The following is a 20,738-nucleotide window of genomic DNA, read 5'->3' on the forward strand; positions in this document are numbered from 1 at the left end:
AAAGTATGTGGAAAAATGAAATGGCCAATAACACACATGAAAAGGCAGCAAAATGACAACACTAATAACTTATTTATCTATAATTACGCTGAATGTAAATGGACTAAATGCACCAATAAAGAGACAGAGAGTCACGGACTGGATAAAGAAACACGATCCATCTATATGCTGCCTACAAGAGACACACCTTAGACTTAGAGACACAAACAAACTAAAACTCAAAGGATGGAAAAAAATATATCAAGCAAAAAAGAGCAGGAGTAGCAATATTAATTTCTGACAAAATAGACTTTAGACTTAAATCCACCACAAAGGATAAAGAAGGACACTATATAATGATAAAAGGGACAATTGATCAGGAAGACATAACCATATTAAATATTTATGCACCCAATGACAGGGCTGCAAGATACATAAATCAAATTTTAACAGAATTGAAAAGTGAGATAGACACCTCCACAATTATAGTAGGAGACTTCAACACACCACTTTCGGAGAAGGACAGGACATCCAGTAAGAAGCTCAATACAGACACGAAAGACCTACTTACAACAATCAACCAACTTGACCTCATTGACTTATACAGAACTCTCCACCCAGCTGCTGCAAAATATACTTTTTTCTCTAGTGCACATGGAACATTCTCTAGAATAGATCAGAATAGATCACATATTAGGTCATAAAACAAACCTTTGCAGAGTCCAAAACAACGAAATATTACAAAGCATCTTCTCAGACCACAAGGCAATGAAACTAGAAATCAATAACAGAAAAACTAGGGAAAAGAAATCAAATACTTGGAAAATGAACAATACCCTCCTGAAAAAAGACTGGGTTATAGAAGACATCAAGGAGGGAATAAGGGAATTCTTAGAATGCAATGAGAATGAAAATACTTCCTATCAAAACCTCTGGGACACAGCAAAAGCAGTGCTCAGAGGCCAATTTATATCGATAAATGCACACATACAAAAAGAAGAAAGAGCCAAAATCAGAGAACTGTCCCTACAACTTGAACAAATAGAAAGTGAGCAACAAAAGAACCCATCAGGCACTGGAAGAAAACAAATAATAAAAATTAGAGCTGAACTAAATGAATTAGAGAACAGAAAAACAATTGAAAGAATTAACAAAGCCAAAAGCTGGTTCTTTGAAAAAATTAACAAAATTGATAAACCATTGGCTAGACTGACTAAAGAAATACAGGAAAGGAAACAAATAACCCGAATAAGAAACGAGAAGGACCACATCACAACAGAGCCAAATGAAATCAAAAGAATCATTTCAGATTACTACGTAAAATTGTACTCTAACAAATTTGAAAACCTAGAAGAAATGGATAAATTCTTGGAACAATACTACCTACCTAAACTAACACATTCAGAAGTAGAACAACTAAATAGACCCATAACAAAAAAAGAGATTGAAACGGTAATCAAAAAACTTCCAACAAAAAAAAGTCCTGGCCCAGACAGCTTCACTGCAGAGTTCTACCAAACCTTCAGAGAAGACTTAACACCATTACTATTGAAGGTATTTCAAAGCATAGAAAATGACGGAATACTACCCAACTCATTCTATGAAGCTACCATCTCCCTGATACCAAAACCAGGTAAAGACATTACAAAAAAAGAAAATTATAGACCTATATCCCTCATGAACATTGATGCAAAAATCCTCAACAAAATTCTAGCCAATAGAATCCAACAACACATCAAAAAAATAATTCACCATGATCAAGTGGGATTTATACCAGGTATGCAAGGCTGGTTTAATATCAGAAAAACCATTAATGTAATCCATCACATAAATAAAACAAAAGATAAAAACCACATGATCTTATCAATTGATGCAGAAAAGGCATTTGACAAAGTTCAACACCCATTTATGATAAAAACTCTTACCAAAATAGGAATTGAAGGAAAATTCCTCAACATAATAAAGGGCATCTATGCAAAGCCAACAGCCAATATCACTCTAAATGGAGAGAACCTGAAAGCATTTCCCTTGAGAACGGGAACCAGACAAGGATGCCCTTTATCACCGCTCTTATTCAACATCGTACTTGAAGTCCTAGCCAGGGCATTTAGGCTAGACAAAGAAATAAAGGGTATCCAGATTGGCAAGGAGGAAGTAAAGCTATCACTATTTGCAGATGACATGATCTTATACACAGAAAACCCTAAGGAATCCTCCAGAAAACTACTGAAACTAATAGAAGAGTTTGGCAGAGTCTCAGGTTATAAAATAAACATACAAAAATCACTTGGATTCCTCTACCTCAAAAAAAAGAACACCAAAGAGGAAATAACCAAATCAATACCATTCACAGTAGCCCCCAAGAAGATAAAATACTTAGGAATAAATCTTATCAAGGATGTAAAAGACCTATACAAAGAAAACTACAAAGCTCTACTACAAGAAATTCAAAAGGACATACTTAAGTGGAAAAACATACCTTGCTCATGGATAGGAAGACTTAACATAGTAAAAATGTCTATTCTACCAAAAGCCATCTATACATATAACGCACTTCCGATCCAAATTCCAATGTCATATTTTAAGGGGATAGAGAAACAAATCACCAATATCATATGGAAGGGAAAGAAGCCTCGGATAAGCAAAGCGTTACTGAAAAAGAAGAAGAAAGCGGGAGGCCTCACTCTACCTGATTTCAGAATCTATTATACAGCCACAGTAGTCAAAACAGCCTGGTACTGGTACAACAACAGACACATAGACCAATGGAACAGAATTGAGAACCCAGATATAAATCCATCCATGTATGAGCAGCTGATATTTGACAAAGGACCAGGGTCAGTTAATTGGGGAAAAGATAGTCTTTTTAACAAATGGTGCTGGCATAACTGGATATCCATTTGCAAAAAAATGAAATAGGACCCATACCTCACACCATGCACAAAAACTAACTCCAAGTGGATCAAAGACCTAAACATAAAGACTAAAACGATAAAGAGCATGGAAGAAAAAATAGGGAAAACCCTAGGAGCCCTAATACAAGGCATAAACAGAATACAAAACATTACCAAAAATGATGAAGAGAAACCAGATAACTGGGAGCTCCTAAAAATCAAACACCTATGCTCATCTAAAGACTTCTCCAAAAGAGTAAAAAGACCACCTACAGACTGGGAAAGAATTTTCAGCTATGACATCTCCGACCAGCGCCTGATCTCTAAAATCTACATGATTCTGTCAAAACTCAACCACAAAAAGACAAACAACCCAATCAAGAAGTGGGCAAAGGATATGAACACACATTTCACTAAAGAAGATATTCAGGCAGCCAACAGATACATGAGAAAATGCTCCCGATCATTTGCCATTAGAGAAATGCAAATTAAAACTACGATGAGATTCCATCTCACACCAACTAGGCTGGCATTAATCCAAAAAACACAAAAAAATAAATGTTGGAAAGGCTGCGGAGAGATTGGAACTCTTATACACTGCTGGTGGGAATGTAAAATGGTACAACCACTTTGGAAATCTATCTGGTGTTATCTTAAACAGTTAGAAATAGAACTACCGTACAACCCAGAAATCCCACTCCTCGGAATATACCCTAGAGATACAAGAGCCTTCACACAAACAGATATATGCACACCCATGTTTATTGCAGCTCTGTTTACAATAGCAAAAAGCTGGAAGCAACCAAGGTGTCCGTCAACAGATGAATGGGTAAATAAATTGTGGTATATTCACACAACGGAATACTACGCATCGATAAAGAACAGTGACGAATCTCTGAAACATTTCATAACATGGAGGAACCTGGAAGGCATTATGCTGAGCGAAATGAGTCAGAGGCAAAAGGACAAATATTGTATAAGACCACTATTATAAGATCTTGAGAAATAGTAAAAACTGAGAAGAACACATACTTTTGTGGTTACGAAGTGGGGAGGGAGGGAGAGGGTTTTTTATTGATTAATCAGTACATAAGAACTGCTTTGGGTGAAGGGAAAGACAACACTCAATACATGGAAGGTCAGCTCAATTGGACTGGACTAAAAGCAAAGAAGTTTCCGGGATAAAATGAATGCTTCAAAGGTCAGTGGAGCAGGGGCGGGGGTCTGGGGAACATGGTTTGAGGGGATTTCTAAGTCAATTGGCAAAATAATTCTATTATGAAAACATTCTGCATCCCACTTTGAAATGTGGCGTCTGGGGTCTTAAATGCTAACAAGCGGCCATCTAAGATGCAGCAATTGGTCTCAACCCACCTGGAGCAAAGGAAAATGAAGAACACCAAGGTCACACAACAACTAAGAGCCCAAGAGACAGAAAGGGCCACAGGAACCAGAGACTTACATCATCCTGAGACCAGAAGAAATAGATGGTGCCCGGCCACAATCGATGACTGCCCTGTCAGGGAGCACAACAGAGAACTCCTGAGGGAGCAGGAGATCAGTGGGATGCAGACCCCAAATTCTCATAAAAAGACCATACTTAATGGTCTGACTGACTAGAGGAATCCCAGCGGCAATGCTCCCCAGACCTTCTGTTGGCACAGGACAGGAACCATCCCCGAAGACAACTCATCAGACATGAAAGGGACTGGTCAGCGGGGGGGGGGGGGGGAGAGATGATGATGAAGAGTGAGCTAATTAAGTCAGGTGGACACTTGAGAGTGTGTTGGCAACTCTTGTCTGGAGGGGGGATGGGAAGACAGAGAGAGAGGGAAGCTGGCAAAATTGGCACGAAACGAGAGACTGAAAGGGCTTACTCAATAGGGGGAGAGCAAGTGGGAGAAGGGAGTAAGATGTATGTAAACTTACATGTGACAGACTGATTGGATTTGTAAATGTTCACTTGAAGCTTAATAAAAGCTAATTAAAAAAAAAAAAAACATAAGCCCTAACCCTATAAAACACTCCAGTCAGTCTCTGAGAGACAGATTTTGGAGGAGCCCATTGCCTTCTGTCTCTTGTATACCAGTATACAATAAAGCCCTCTTACTGCTTACCTCACCCATGTCTCAGTATTGGCTTTGTGGCAAGTGGCTCAAATCCGTGTTTTTGAGCAACACAACCAAATGCTTCGAGGGACAGGGTAGCTGAGGCTGTGGTCTGGAGACCATGGCTGTGGGAGACATCTAGGCCAACTGGCATAACAACGTCTATTAAGAAAATGCTTTGCAATTCACTTTGGTGAGTGGTGTCCGGGGTCTTAAAAGCTTTCGAGTGCCCATCTAAGATACATCAATTGGTCTAAACCCACTTTGAGCAAAGGAAAATGAAGAACACCAAAAACACAAGGAAAATATTAGCTCAAGAGACAAAAGGACCACATAAACCAAAGATTTCATCAGCCTGAGACAACAAGAACTAGATGGTGCCCAGCTGACAGGGAACACAACAGACAGTCCCTGACATATCAGGAGGAAAGTGTGCAGCAGAACTCAAATTCACATAAAAAACCAGATTTAATGGTCTGACTGAGACTGGAGGAACCCCTGAAGCCAGGGCCCCTGGACCCTCTGTTAACCTAGAACTAAAACCATTCCCGAAACCCACTCTTCAGACAAAGATTAGACTGGACTATAAAACATAAAATAATACTCAATAAGAGTATACTTCTTAGTTCAAGCAGATACACAAGACCAAGTGGACAGCTCCTGTCTAGAGGCAGGATGAGAAGGGAGGAAGGGACAGGAGCTGGTTGGATGGACACAGGAAACCCATGGTGGAAAGGTGGTGTGCACTGCCACATTTTAGGGGTTGCAACTACTGTCACATAACAATATGTGTACAAATTTTTGTATGATAAATTAATTTGAGCTGTAAATTTTCACCTAAAGCACAATAAAAAAAATATGGTATCAGAAAATTTAAAAACAAGATAATATAAAGGACTAACAACAGATAGAAATAATGAAGAGAGCATTTGTGAACTGAATACAGGTCAACAGGAAAATATTCTGAATGAAACATGTAGAAAAAAATAAGGGAAATTATAGAAAATAATTTGAGACATATGGCATACAGCAGGGTTTCTCAATCTTAGTACTATTGATATTTTGGGCCACTAATTATTTGTCTCGGGCAACTGTCCTATGCACCATAAAATGTTTAGCAGCAATCCTGGCCTCTACTTACTAGATAACAGTAGCACCTCCCTCCCAGCTGTGATTTAAAAAAAAAAAAATCTCCTGACATTGCCAAATGTCCTCTGGGAAACAAAACTGTCCTTGGATGAGAATCACTGGGATAAAGTAAAAAGCTGAAACAAACACATAATTGCAGTCCCAAAAGGAGAAGATACGAAATGGAGCAGGAACTGATTGAAGAAATTATTGGTGACAAATTTCCAACACTTATGTAAGATACATATAGGGTTGCTATTAGTCAGAATTGGACTTAACAGAAATGGGTTTGTGTGTGTGTGTGTCTGTGTTTTGATATAAGATACCAAGTAACAGATTCAGGAAGAAATTATGAATACCAAGCGGGTAAAACAAAACAACAAAAATCTATGCATATCGTAGTAAAACTGCTGAAGAGCAAAGAGAATAAAATTTAAAAGCAGGCAAAGAAAGTACACTCAAAGTAGCAACAATAAGACTGACAAATGGCATCTTAAGAAAAGTAATGGAAGTCAAAAACAATGGAATAATATGTCCAAAATATTGAAAGTAAGTAAGTGCCAACCGGAATTCTATATTCTCTTAAGTACCCTTCAAAAATAAAAGCAACATAAAGGTATATTCAGAAAAACAAACATGGAGAGATTTTGACTCTGGCAAAACCACATGAAAGAGAACACTAAAGGATAGAAAGACAGTTATCTCAGATGGAGGCAGGACATGCAGAAAGGAATGAAAAGTACTTGAAAAGGTAAACATATGGGTAAATCTAAAAGTACAATGGCTGTAGAAAATAAGAATAATCTTAGGGAGTTTAAAAGATATGGTTCTGACTCACAGAGACCCTATGTATAACAACAACAACAACAACAACAACAAAAACACTGCCTGGTCCTGCACCATCCTCACAATTATTGCTATGGTTGAGACATTGTTGTAGCCACTGTGTCAATACATTTTGAATCAGAAGATCATATGGTTTGCTATGCTGGGAATGACAAATTGAAGACCAATGGTATCACATTCATCATCAAAAAGAACATTTCCAGATCTATCCTGAAATACAAAGCTGTCGGTGACAGGACAATATCTATAAGGCTACAAGGAAGACCAGTTAATATGATTACTATTCAGATTTATACACCAACTACTAACGCCAAAGATGAAGAAATTGAAGATTTTTACCAACTTCTGCAGTCTAAAATTGATCAATCCTGCAATCAAGATGCGTTGATAATTACTGGTGATTAGAATGTGAAAGTTGGAAACAAAGAAGAAGCGTCAGTAATTGGAAAATATGGCCATGGTAGAAATGGGCACAAGCAATAGCACTTAAATAATAAGCTAAAAGAAGAGAAAATGGGAAAAGTATAAAATGTGTAGTTAATTCAGAAGAATGCAATAACGGAGAGACAAAGGAATGACAAGTAGAAAATAAATAAAAAAATATAGTAAGTGATAATTCTAAACTAAGAATATCAGCAATCACATTAAAGGTGACCAAAAGACAAAGATTGTCAGACTAGATTTAAAAAAAAAAAAAAAGCAACTATGAGCTCGTGACCTAGCCTCAGAAAAAAAAACCTAAATTCCTGAGGGGCAGTAAGAATCAGGGTCAGCACAAAGCTGGTCACTATGAGGTGGAAGTCAGGCACACCTCCACCCTCCAACTTCTTCACCATTCCTAATACCAGCTATTCTCCTCCCCAATCCCCGTGATACTCTCTGCTTCTCTTCTGGGTTCAGTAATTCATTGCAATGGTTACACAGAGCTCACAAACCAACAAACCATACTTACAACTAAGTGGTTTATTAGGGAAGTAACAGGCTACAACTTGGGATCAGGATCAACTTGAAAGTAAGAGGAACAACTCAGGATCAGGATCAGGAAGCACACGGGCAGGTTTGGAAGGCCCCCCTGACGTGGGGAGCACATCCCTCCCTTTTGTGCAGGACACCTTCTGACCAGAACAGTTCTCTCAAGCCTCCTATGGCCTGGGTTAACAGGCTCTTGTCTCAGCCATGCTAGCCTTTTCTGGGCTGTTCATGCTCCTCTCAGCTGTGCTGGCCTCTCTGCCTTCGGCTTACCCATTGTCCACCTCTCCATTCTCCACAAGTCCAGTTCATAGACACTGTAGCAGCTTTCTCAGCTCTCTTAGCTGCCTTCCTAGCAGCAGCTTTCCGCCATCATAGTCAGCTCTGCCTCAGACCCCTTTTCAGGCTGTTGCTGCCACCTCTGCCACAAGGGCTCTACCACAGGGCCCCTTCTGGGCTCCCTACCATCTTCAGTGTTACAGCCCTTGCCTGTGTTGCAGCTGTTTTAGGAGAGTCCTTGCCTCTTCTTTCTGTTTCTTCTCGTTTCTCTCTTCTTGCCTCTAAAACATCTGTGGGATTGGCTGCTTATATAAGAAAACTCCTTGTCAATTTCAAGGCATGGGACTTCCAGCAGGCCCATGAACTGACCAATCCCCTCAGTGGACCACAAGTCACTCGATTTGCATAGCAAACCAATCATTCCATGCAAGGTAAATAAAATAAATCAATCACAGGGAAGACTGCAGCACAAGGCTAGACAAAAAGTATCAAACCATCAAATCGTTTACAACTTATCCAGGAAGTTGATCAACCTGGATAAAAGTAACAAATTTTCTGGGGCAGAAAACTAGGGCTAAGGTAACTCATCACTGCTGAGGGGAAAAAAAAAAAATCTCTCAAGATATTTTTCCAAAGAACCAAGGCAAAAGGCCACATAGAGAATCTCATTTCACCACAGTGCTACTTACAGGAGGTAAGGTGAATCATGTCAATAAAAATGTTTAAAATAATTTCTATAATAAAATAGGAATGTTGTTCTTGTTGTTTGCCATTGAATCGATTCCAACTCATGGCAACCTCATGTGTGCAGAGTAGAACTGCTCCAGAGGGTTTTCAGGGCTGTCACCCTTTCAGAAGAAGATTGCCAGGCCTCTCTTCTGAGGCACCTCTGGGTGGGTTCTAACTATTAACCTTTCAGCTAGTAGTCAAGAGCTTTATCATTCGCTCTCGGCAGGAACTCCAAAATAGGAAATGGTATTGAATACTCAGTAATGGTGAGCATTACATAATAGTGGGGAAATAAATAAGTTTATTGTAAAATTTGTATTCTTTTACTACTTAGTCTATTTGTGCTACTTTAAAAGTAATGCCTGTTAATATTTTTAAGACATCATACATGATGTGATACCATTTTAATATTTAAATACATCTCTAAAAGCAAAAATCAAACCCATTGCCATCAAGTAGATTCTGACTCATAGCGAACCTACAGGACAGAGAAAAACTGCCCCATAGGGTTTCCAAGGCTGTAGTCTTTATGAAGCAGACTGACACATCTTTCGCCCATGGAGCGGCTCATAGGTTTAAACCACCAACATTTAGGTTAGCAGCCAAGCGCTTAACTACTGCTCTAGGACTCCTTACAAAATACCTCTCTACACACCTATAAATATAAATAAAAAGAGACAATCGCACCAGAATTTTCTGTGTAATGATGATTTGGGTGATTTTTCCTCTATCTCCCTGGGTTTTATTAAAAAATTTGGTTTTCTAAACCAAAATTTTTGTAGTTTATTATTATTACTTTTTTTTTTTTAATTTTAAGAAACATCACTTCTTAAAAAAATCAGGATAGCTTCCTAATTGTACCTGGGCATTTCTTCATAGAATGTGACTGAAGTGTATTTTTTTTATAATTAATATTTGATAATATTGTTTAAATGAGAGTTGTAGTATTTTAAATCATAGGTAATATATGCAAAGCCATAAATCTGATTAACCTGAGTGGAGAGACACCATAGAGATTTCAGATAACATACAACCCCTGAGGATATCTAGCTCCACAACCATGCCTGCCACCTGCAATAACAAACCTCAGATGTCCAACCACTTAGCTGTGCTATCTTGTGCCTAAAGCTTCTAAAATTTTGAAACTGCAATCCAAAATCTGTAAAATAATACCAAAATTCATTAGTTTGTAATTATTGGTTTTACATTTGTGTGTAATCACACATTAATTCATGTTATTCATTTTAAACACTTTGTATTCTGCACACGCTTTCATGACTGATTCCACACAAACCAGCACTTAGAACAGCCTCTAGGTGTGCGTGTAGAGGAGACTGACTAAATGGCATGAATAAAGGAGAAACAGTGTGGAAACCTCTGGCAGTTATACCTTTCATTTATTCACTTCGAAATGATTTCTGGTATATTATCTCATTCCCAGTTCAGCTGCAAGCCCGAGAAGTAAATTAATAATCACCATAAGTTAGAGCATGCATTGAGGAATAATTTAGGCACTTTCACCTAATAAATTCATCTGTGTATCTACATGATGTATATATACAGTTATACATCATAAGCATTATATCCAAAGTATCTCTTGAATCTGTCCCCATTTCCACATTCCTGCAATGGCCATTCTAGTTTTGACTGCCTCATCATCACCTACACTTTCCCTCCTCTCTAATTTACCCCCTGCCCCACAAACACACCCTACTCTCAATATGCTCTATCTAAACACAGATCTAGTTACAGCCCTCCCCTGATTAAAAATACACTACACTTTCCACTTTCCACCTAGTGCTTCACCAAGGGACCTGCTGAATAGCTAGAACAGACCACAGCAGATAAAGCAATTCCTTTGAAGTCTCATGTTTTGTCTTTACTATGAAAACACATTTTTTATTCTAACCTATAAATTATACTTGTTGGATTTAATACAAATATTATGGTTTGGCGTGTTTCCATTTCTAGAAAAATATGCTATGGCAGGCTGACCTTGCAGCTCACAAAGCCCTTGGCAAACTGCCACCTCATGCCCTCCAAGATGCCCCGACTAGGGCACAGGGCAAAATATAAACCAAGACCTTTCTCATCATCTACTACCCCTACTTATCTGGATCCATTTTGCAACTCCTAAAGAAAAAAACTGTATCATCTACCTTGTAAAGGGTGTTTCTAGAAGATAATTCTTACAAAAGGGTCTCTAAAAATGCATTTTGTAAATTCTCGAAGGGATTCATGATCAGTATAAGCACAATATATTTTCTGAGAAGTCCTGCAGTAGAACCTGTAGAAAAGATCAAGTAGACACCAGTGTTCCCCAGAACACACCTTGTTGAAAGCTGCACTGTCTGCCACCACATTTTCAGCCTTTCCTCACCCTGTTTTCACTGCCAGGAAAGTCTTTCCAACTTTCTCCAACTGGAAAAAAACCCTACTCAATTTTTAAAATGTAACCCTCTACTCTTTGAAACCATTTTCAGTCACACTACTTGGAAATAAATGTTTCTCCTATGTGTACTACAGCATTTTGTACAGACATTTATGCTACATTTCAGTACATGTGGTAATCTTGGATTTACAAGTCAGTCTTCCTAGCCAGATTCTAAGTTATCTGATAGTAGAAATCATCTCTTATCTATGAATTACCAGAATCTGGCAAAGCCCACCATAAGAACTCAGTATTTGTGGAATACATCGATGGAAAAGTAAATGATCTTTCATGAAAATATACAGATAGCTTCATATGCCATTTCCCTACAACTCCAGCCAGGAAATCTCAACAGCAAAAAAGGGAAACATGACATGGGAAAAACTTATGGTCTCTAGAACAGCCGGTCAGAATGGGCAAGTACCCCCTGGGACTGAACTTGTAAAAAAAAAAAAAAAAAAGGAAATTGACCAGCCAAGACTTTGCCCACATGAATTGCTTATAAGAGCAGTTGTGTCTCTGTCCAGGGTGCTGAAATACAGCCTGGAAGACCTGGATGTGCATGTTTCAAATTCAGGTGGAGCCAAATCCAGTTGGAATACAAATGTTTGCATATTGCATTATTTCTGGTATAGAGACTTCCTTTTTTCCAGGATCTCAGCACAGCCACATCCAGTCAGTTACAGTGCAACCAGTTTAAATAAATTAATCTCACTTTTCTCTAAAAGGAAGTTATAAACTAAAGGAGGCAGCAGACAGAGGGCAAAGGACTTGGGAGTCAGGATATATGGGCTTTCCTGCAGCCCTCCCGTCACCGCTGACTGACCTTGGGCAAGCAACCATACCTGTATAGGGGCATTGACTTTCTCAGCTTTGAGTTGAGTACCTAGATAATTAAGATTGAGCAAACCATCAGTGAATCAACCAGCGTGCGGCAAGCACTTTCTCTTATTTAATCCTCTCAAAACCCTGTGAAGTAGGTATTATTCTCATTCTACACATGAGGAAACAGGGCTTAGAAAGGTAAAGCAATTTCCTCAAGGCCACCCTACAAGCAAGCAGCATTGCCTGGCTGGGAAGTTCAACAGGTTCATGGAAAGACCCATGGCCCTAGTAGGACCAAGGTTTTCTCCTGTCACCTCTTCCAACCTGTAGCTGCTGACCTCAGCTTCATATATGTTTCTCCTAAATCTGGACTGTCGATGACACACTATGCATATGTTTTTGTTTTAATTTTTTAACTTAATGAATTTATTTTTATTTCACACTGTCTAATCCTAGTTTCTGCCTGCATTTCTCTTAAGACCCATTGTTCTGCATTTTTGTCTGATTCCTTAAAGGTCTCTTAAAGAGGCAGAGGTACCCAGGAAGAAACTTGCAGCACCTTGGGGAGTGGTCTCCTCTCCAAAGGCACAGCCACAGCCTCAGGAGCCCTGCTTCACTTGCCCACTCCTGCTCCTCAATAAGTGGCCACTGTGCAGTCACACCATGTCTGGTGCAAGGACCCTTCCATGAGAGACAGCTGTGGAACAGACACTCGGCAAGCGGGTGGGTGCTGTCACTTCCCCACCCTATTGTGCTCACACATGTGATGGCAGAACTCAGTTGCTGGTCTTTTCCCCTGGGGTTTTGTTTGAACACAACCAGAGTCGTGTGCCAAATGGCATGGTTTGTGAAACTTGCCTTCACAGTATTTAGCTTACCACAAGGAAAGTAAAGGGCTATCATGCCCATTTTATTAACAGGTACATTAAGGCTCAGGACACTTAAGAAACTTACCTAAGACCAACCATCAAGAAACTGACAAAGACAGAACTCAGAGGGCTCCCAAGTACAAATGATGAACTACTCGTAGTAAAAAAAGAAAAACAAACAAACAGTCGACTTCAGCTCATGGCAACCCTTCTCATATCAGAGCAGAACTGTGCTCCACAGGGTTTCAATGACTGGTGTTTCAACAGTAGATCACTGGGCCTTTCTTCTGAGGTACCTTTGGGTAGACTCAAACCTCCAAACTTTCAGTTAGCAGCTGAGTGTTCTAATTGTTTGTACCACCCAGGTACTCCAGTAACAAAGAAGTTGCTCTATAAGGTTATTTGCCCTCAAATGTCCCAGAGCCTATTCCCTCCTCTCCTTGCCCCCACAGCCCACACCTCCATTTTCCTCTGGTCCAGCCTGGCTCAACTGCTAGAGCTTCTTTTTCACTATCTATTCCCTAACTCAAGGAGCCCTGGGGGTACAGTGGTTAAGTGCTCAGCTGGTAACTGAAAGGTTGGTATTTCTAATTCATCAGCCGCTCCATGGGAAAGAAGACTTGACAATCTGCTCTCCTGTAAAGATTTCAGCCTAGGAAACCCTATGGGGCCATTCTACTCCATCCTATAGGGTCACTATGAGTCTGAATGGATGTGACAGCACACAACAACATTCCCTAACTCAAAACCCCCATCTTTGTTCCTTTCCTGTATCTAAGCTCTGTAAATGGCAACTTGTGCTATTTTGGCACCTGTCTTCCTTTACAGCTTTTCTCTAATGATAACTTTTCCAAGTTACCACACAAACATTCAAAGCCTAATCCTGTCTGCAGGAGGAAGCACACAGTTAACACAGGTGGAGTGTGGGAAAGGAAGCCATTCATCACAGCAATTTAACGAGGCAGGGTGAAGTAACATGCATGAGGATGGCAAAGTGAGTAACCACCTGTAAAAAGATCATGAAATACCACACGGCTTCTTACACCACTTTATCCGAGCCCCTCAGGTGGCTCTTAGCAGTTTTCTACTTAGAGCTGTGGCTGTTCCCACGCCTCTTTCCCACCACATGCTTTCCTCCTGGTCAACCTCATCCATGTGCCACACCCCTACCCCACCCTATCCTCCCCCGAACAGATTCCAACACCTTGTACAAAGTAGACCCCAAAACCCATTTTCAATGAATTCAGCATTAAAATTTTTTTTTGTATTGTATGAAGGATATATAAACGCAATTAAATATTCACAGCAGCCCAGAAGAGCAAAAGAATAAACTCACATAGATAACTACACAGATTCTGCCAGCTGACATTGACTCTGATAAGGCCCAAAGGGAAGAAACAACCCATAGGCTGGCAGCAGGGATAGACAAGTGTATCCCTGGTATGAAGCCTTTTTCATAGTGAAAGCACCTGCTTCGATTAAAAAAAAAAAAAAAAAAAAAAACAGTGCCGTCGAGTCGATTCGGACTCATAGCGACTCTATAGGACAGAGTAGAACTGCCCTATAGAGTTTCCAAGGAGCGCCTGCCGGATTCGAACTGCCGATCCTTTGATTAGCTGCCGTAGCACTTAACCACTACACCACCAGGGTTTCCCCTGCCTCAAAAAAGCCTCAAAAGGAAGGTAAAAAATGCCCAGTACTAGAATCCGAGTTGGTGAGAAGGGCTCTATAATCCCACCGCTGGCCCTCTACCTGGCCAGATTCACAGCCGCAGAGCCCAGGGCCAGGACCCTACCTGAGACGCTGTACCACGGGCAGCAGAAGTCTGTAAAAGGCTAAAATATCACCGAATGCCCAGATTGCATGGAAACACTTACACGGATGTGGCCATTCACACCTTGTTCTGGCTACTGACTCTGTATCAGGATACTTTAAGCCCTGAGTTTCTGAGCTGAGAGGAAGGAAAGTGGGACTGAAGTCCCCCACGCACAGGTGGGCAGGGCGATTTAACACAGCTTCGCCCGCTACCCCTCGGGCAAGGAGAAAGAGGCACGTAGCAGAGGGAGGCTGGGGTCTGGGGTCGGAGAGCGGGCCCCTCCTCTCTGGGGCCACCTCAGACTCCGAGCCAAGCTACATGGCCTGCCAGCCCAAGCCTTCCAGGAACCCTCGGAACCGGCTGCAGGATGCAGTCCCGGTGCCTGCGATCGCGACAGGGAGAGGGCGTCTTGTGGGCGGGCGGGCGGGACTCACCACATCCATAATCTGCAGGAGGCTCAGGGAGAAGTAGACGGTGAGCGGCTGAGAGTCGTTGGCCACCGGCCTTTCCAGGGGGTTGTAGTTCTTGACTAGGTCTTTGTAGAGCTTCCTCTGGAACTCGCCTTGCAGGGACACTTTAAGAGAGGAGAGCCCAGCAGCTGCTCAGAGAAGGCCAGCCGGGAGCGTCCCACGCCCACTTGCTCGCGACCCTCGCAGCCCAACGGGTTCAGCCCTGAAGAGCGGGACTAGCCAGGACAGTACCCGCAATGTCCCCACCGCCCCTTGTCCCACGCGGGCAGAGCCCGAACCTGGACCCCGCGTTGGCTTCGCCCCGCCTCGCTCCATCCAGGCGCTCGAAGCGCCTGCGATGCCGCCCCAGGATGCCGCCTGGGATCTGGCAGAGTGAAGGGCGGGGAGACCCGGCGGCGGCAGCATTACCGTGAAGGAGCGAGGCAGCCACCGCCAGCCAGATGCCTCCCCGCGAGCGGCGCATGTTGAGTCCGAAGCTGCCTAGGGCTGATGCGCCCCAGTCTAAGCTCCCAGTTCTCGGCTCCGGCCTGCGCCTTCCACCGCGGAGCCGGCTCCCCTGGCCCGGCTCGCGCGCCTTTAAAAAGCGGAGCGCGCATTCCGCCGCCCCCGCGCGCCCTCCACGTGACCGAGCTCCGCCCGCCCTCCGGGGAGAAGCTGGGCAGCGCGGCGGCTGCCAGAGGCCAGCCGGAGCAGCGGCTGCCCGGGGAACTGCAGCCCGAGGTGCAAAGAACGTACACCCAGTCTCTGGTCTATGGTCTTGGGGCTCCCCAAATCTGGTTTCCACCCAGCGGCCCCTCTGCACCGCGCCTCAGGCCACGCAAGTAGCTGTCGACGCCAAGGCTCCGCGGATCCCGTATGTCCTTTGCCCTCACTCAGCTTCTTCCCGCTCTCAACCTTAAGCTGCATGGGACCACTGGGAGAATGCCAGAAAAGTCCTTGGGTCTAGTCCAGCGGTAGGAGGACAGCGACCCAATGGATTTGGAATTGTCTGCAGCCAGAGGAGTCAGACCCGAGAGGAACTGCTCCTAGTCCCTAGTCAGGCCCTGGTGTTTTTCCAGCAACCATTTGCTGGACATTTTTACTGCCGGCCAAATTCTGTCTTAGGTCTTTGTTCTGGAAGTGTTCTGTCCAGGAGGAGAGAGGCAGCAAACCTGTGTGAAGGGATTCCCTGTAGGTATCCTAATTCATGTCTCAGCCTTAATGCAAAGTTAAAGCGGGCGCTTGGCGGGGGTGGGGGGAAGGGGAGAGCCAAAACTTTTTATTCTGATCTAGACTTTTTTATTTTTATTTTTTTATTGCAAGGGAGAGTTAGTGGGCAAGTTAATAAGCAAGGCGGCAAGGCTTTAAGGGAAACCAGCCAGAGGGATCAGGAGGCGGAGGCAAGTCTTGAGGTTGAAAAGGGGCTGTGGTTTCTAGTCGGATAAGAAGAAAAGTTGGTACTGGAGAGGAGCTTCAAAATGGTGGAAAGCGCTGACCGTTTGTATCCAGCAAACAGTTTGAAGAAAGCTGAGCGCCGCAGGATTCCCGGCGCCCACATAGGAGCACTGCTGCCTGCCTTCCTGTAGGCCTGGAACCATCTGAACTACACAGGAGTGCCAGCTGACTGTGGACTTGACACCATAGGCCCTGCCCACATTTCGGGGATGCAGATACGGGGATGTCTGGGTGACACCAAGAATAAGGGAAAGGCTCACCAAAACCTGAGTTTGGTTTACCCCAGTAGCAGACTCAGACCCTGTTGTTTAATTCAGAAAAACAAAGAAATATGATGCCTTTGCAATGAAGTGTCTTGAAGCAAATTCATACCTGTTAGCTGATACATGTACAAACAAATAACCAATATAAGCTTGATTAACTGCTCTAAAAGTCTAGAGGAAGGAGGACTTCACTTTCTGGAGCAGGAGTGGTAGAAGAGGTGACAACTGATCTGGGCTTGCTTCAAAGATGGCCAGATGTTCAGGCAGGAGAAGGGGACACTGGAGCAGGGGGCTTCTGGCCAGCAGACAGGAGTGCCCTTAGCTTCCTCTGGCACCTGAGTTCACCATCCATGCAGTCTGGACACTCATAGAGCAGGCATATGGTGAAGGAATGAGCTACAGGGTATTGGCTACTGGCAAAGTTGGAGTCAGAGAAGGAAAATAAAAGCCAATAGAACAGAGGAGGTACATGAAGCGTCAGCTGCAATTGGAGGAGTCTCACAGCACACTTGCCTCCATTGGTCAGATGAACAGAGCACTTAGTCTGTTGCACACATCTAAAAGGGGCTCAGAGCTCTGCTGTCCATTCTAGAGAAAGATGAGTCCAAAGGGGCCATGGGAACTCATACTTCTTGACCACGTTCATAAAATAAGAACTTCCCTACATCTATGACACCCCATAATATTATGAACCTAGTTTTAGAAGTACACTGTTTTTGGTTAGGACAATCAATCAATAAGTATTTATTTATGCCCTATGTATGTACCTGGAAGACCTGCAAGTATAGTCCTTTCACTCAGTTTACAATTTATAGCTGATGTAATTGTGGAAAATAAATTCCAGTTTTCACTGTGTCAATGTCTGTGAATTTGGTTATATTTATGTCCCATCTAATGGGATCCATCTTTTAATTCATAAAATGAAGAAAGGAGGAGGAAATTCTGAGAGTAGAGCAGACTGTGATACCCAGACCCCATCTCTACTCCCAATCCCACATAAAGAAATGATAAATAAAGTATAACAAAAATGAATACATATCTGAGCTCATAAAGGTGGGGGGTAAAAACAAATCCTAAGCACTTACCCACAAGCTGATATTGCTGTCATGACCCAGGGTAGGATCAAGACTGGAAGTTACAAAACAACCCAGTGAGGTAGCCTAGCCTTGGGCTTATGAGAGGTGGGAAACTGGAACAGAGACATCCACATAAAACCAGTGCCCGGGAAACAGCCTCAAAGACCCAAGCCATTAACTAGGGAGATGGAAGGAAGTATGCCTAATGCTCGAGTTTGGATAGAGGATAAAAGATAAGTAAGCATTTGAAAAATCAAAAGTGTGTTAGGTTTAGGTGTGAAGTCTAAATACATACTATCCACATAATTTGGAATTCAAGAGTCTCTCTGGAGGAAGACTTCATTGACTTCACACATGTGAAACAGTAAGAGAAAATCACGATGTTCATGAAAATTAGCTCAAAATTATAAAATATAAAACGCCAGGAAACAAACTATAAATCATGCAAGAAAATAGTAAGGAAAATTCCACAGACATAATCATCTGGAAACTTAGCGTCCACAATTTTGAGATAATAGCACCATCTGGGGAAAAAAAAAACTGTAAAATAAGTATGTTTAAAATACAAAATTTATTGATCATGGTAAGTGATGTTAGCTGCAGTAATAACTACCAAATTCTATTGGCTTAACACAATAAGAGTTTCTTTCTTTCTCATACCAGTCAAAATCAGGTGACTTTCCTGAGTGGCTACCCTCCCAATGGTTGAAACACTACATCATTTCATCAGGTGGATTCACTGTCTTTGAGAATAGATAGGGCCTAACCCAAATGCCCTGCTGGAGCTGCTGCGTTCAAAGAGCCTGCAAGCAAAAAGAGCAGTACCTGGATATTTTATGGCCAGGATTGGAAGTGGCTTACATCACTTCTTCCCACATTCCTTTTGTCAGAACTTGGTCCTAGCCTCAGTGCAAGGGAAACTGGAAGCACAGACTTCATATATGGACCTCAGAGATAAAGCGAAGAGTGAGCAGTATCTGTCACAAGAAGGGCATGAAAGTAGAAATTGGCAACACAGGGAGAGAAGAAACCACAAAGCAAAAAACCACAGGCAAATGAAAAAATAAAAATCTACATTAATTAAAATAGGACATTTAGTGAACATGTTAAAGAGATTAGATACTGATGAAGAGAATATTGGTACACTGACTGACAGAGCTGAAAATTTTACCCAGAAAACAGCACAGATAAGAAGGGTTAAGTGAAAAAAGGCCAGAACGCAAATTCATCTAATAGAAGTTCTAGAAAATATTAATAGAATGAGCAAGGGATTATTTAGAGAAAATAACTACGGGTTTTTTCAGAATTGAAGAAAAAGTAATTATTAAGGATGTGCAAAAAGTAATGAGCATGTTAAGTAAATAAAAATTCAAAACTAGACAGTAAAGGTAGTGAAATTTCAAAAATAGCAAAGACTCAAAGCAAACCTCAAGAGACAGAAGACTGCTGACAGCAGACTCTTTAAGAGCAATAATGGTGGCCAGAAAACAGTGGGACATTACTTACAAAGTTCTCATAATCACTGTCAGGCAAATCATTATTTAAGACTAATGGCCACATATAAGTATTTAAAGACTAAGAAAGACTGAAATAGAGAAAGAGACAAAGAGAGAAAGGGAGGGAGAGAATCATTCACAGATTCAGTTACTAAAACAACTAAAAGTTTTATTTTGGAAAGAAGGACACTTAACACAGAAGAAAAGCATGGGTGGTAAGATGCATGAGAGGGCAAGAGAGTGATAAACTTAGAAGTAAATCTAAACAAACAATGACCATTAAGAAATAAGAAGAATAATTTGGAAGGGAAAAACAAAAGAGGACCTTTTTGGTTCTCTGAAGATGACAAGTACAGGTAACAGGCAAATTCTTCCACTACAAAAATAAGTCCAATTGGCAAAAATTACAAAGTATACTGAATACTGAAGAAATACTTAATGAACAAAACTGCTATAAACAATCACCCACTGTTTTGGTGTAGACATACATTTTCAAATTGGCTGGGTAAATGTGTAGTACCTGTACTTTATTACCTTCCACTAATTTCTACGGCAACAGGTTTGGTTTGGTTTTGTATTAATTACCTGCAGCTCAAAAAATTTTCTCATATCCCTTGTGATTTCTTCTTTAACCAATGATTTATTTTAAAGTGTGATGTTTCATTTCCAAATGCCTGTGACTTCGCTAGATAGATCATTTTTATAGATTTGTAATTTAGTTCCTTTGTGGTCAGAGAATATACTCTCTATGATTTCAACCCTTTTAACTGTGTTAACAATTACTTTTTGTCCCAGAATATGATAAATGTACCATTTTGGTGAAAATCCCATGTGTGCACTTGACAAGAGCATGCATTCTGTAGTTGCTTAATGGAGTGCCCTATAAACGTCAATTAAGCAAGCAAATTGCTATAGTTTTTCACTTATGCTATATTTTTTTATAGTTTTACTGATTTTTTTTTTAATTTCTAAGAAGAAGGTCATCAATGATTATTCTAATTCTCTTTTTAGTTTTGTCAGTTTTTACTTCATGTGTTTTGGATCTCTGTTGTTAAGTGAAAACATGTTATGGATTGTTATGTCCTGCTGCTAAATTGACACTTTTACCATTATGAGATATTCTTCT

General features: G+C 41.4%; 1 protein-coding gene across 1 annotated transcript in view; it reads right to left on the reverse strand.

Moving 5' to 3' along the window:
* LOC100656157 (neuronal acetylcholine receptor subunit alpha-7) overlaps nucleotides 1–15,850 on the reverse strand; it is a 200,851-nt gene extending 185,001 nt beyond the window's left edge. Inside the window, exons 1-2 of the mRNA XM_064296216.1 lie at nucleotides 15,752–15,850; nucleotides 15,308–15,447 (exon numbers count right to left, since the gene is read on the reverse strand). Of these exons, the coding sequence (XP_064152286.1) occupies nucleotides 15,308–15,447; nucleotides 15,752–15,806 (195 nt within the window). The 5' untranslated portion in view covers nucleotides 15,807–15,850. The remainder of the gene's footprint in view (nucleotides 1–15,307; nucleotides 15,448–15,751) is intronic.
* Nucleotides 15,851–20,738: the final 4,888 nt, after the last annotated feature.

The sequence above is a fragment of the Loxodonta africana genome, chromosome 13 (assembly GCF_030014295.1).
Source record: "Loxodonta africana isolate mLoxAfr1 chromosome 13, mLoxAfr1.hap2, whole genome shotgun sequence".
NCBI lineage: Eukaryota > Metazoa > Chordata > Mammalia > Proboscidea > Elephantidae > Loxodonta > Loxodonta africana.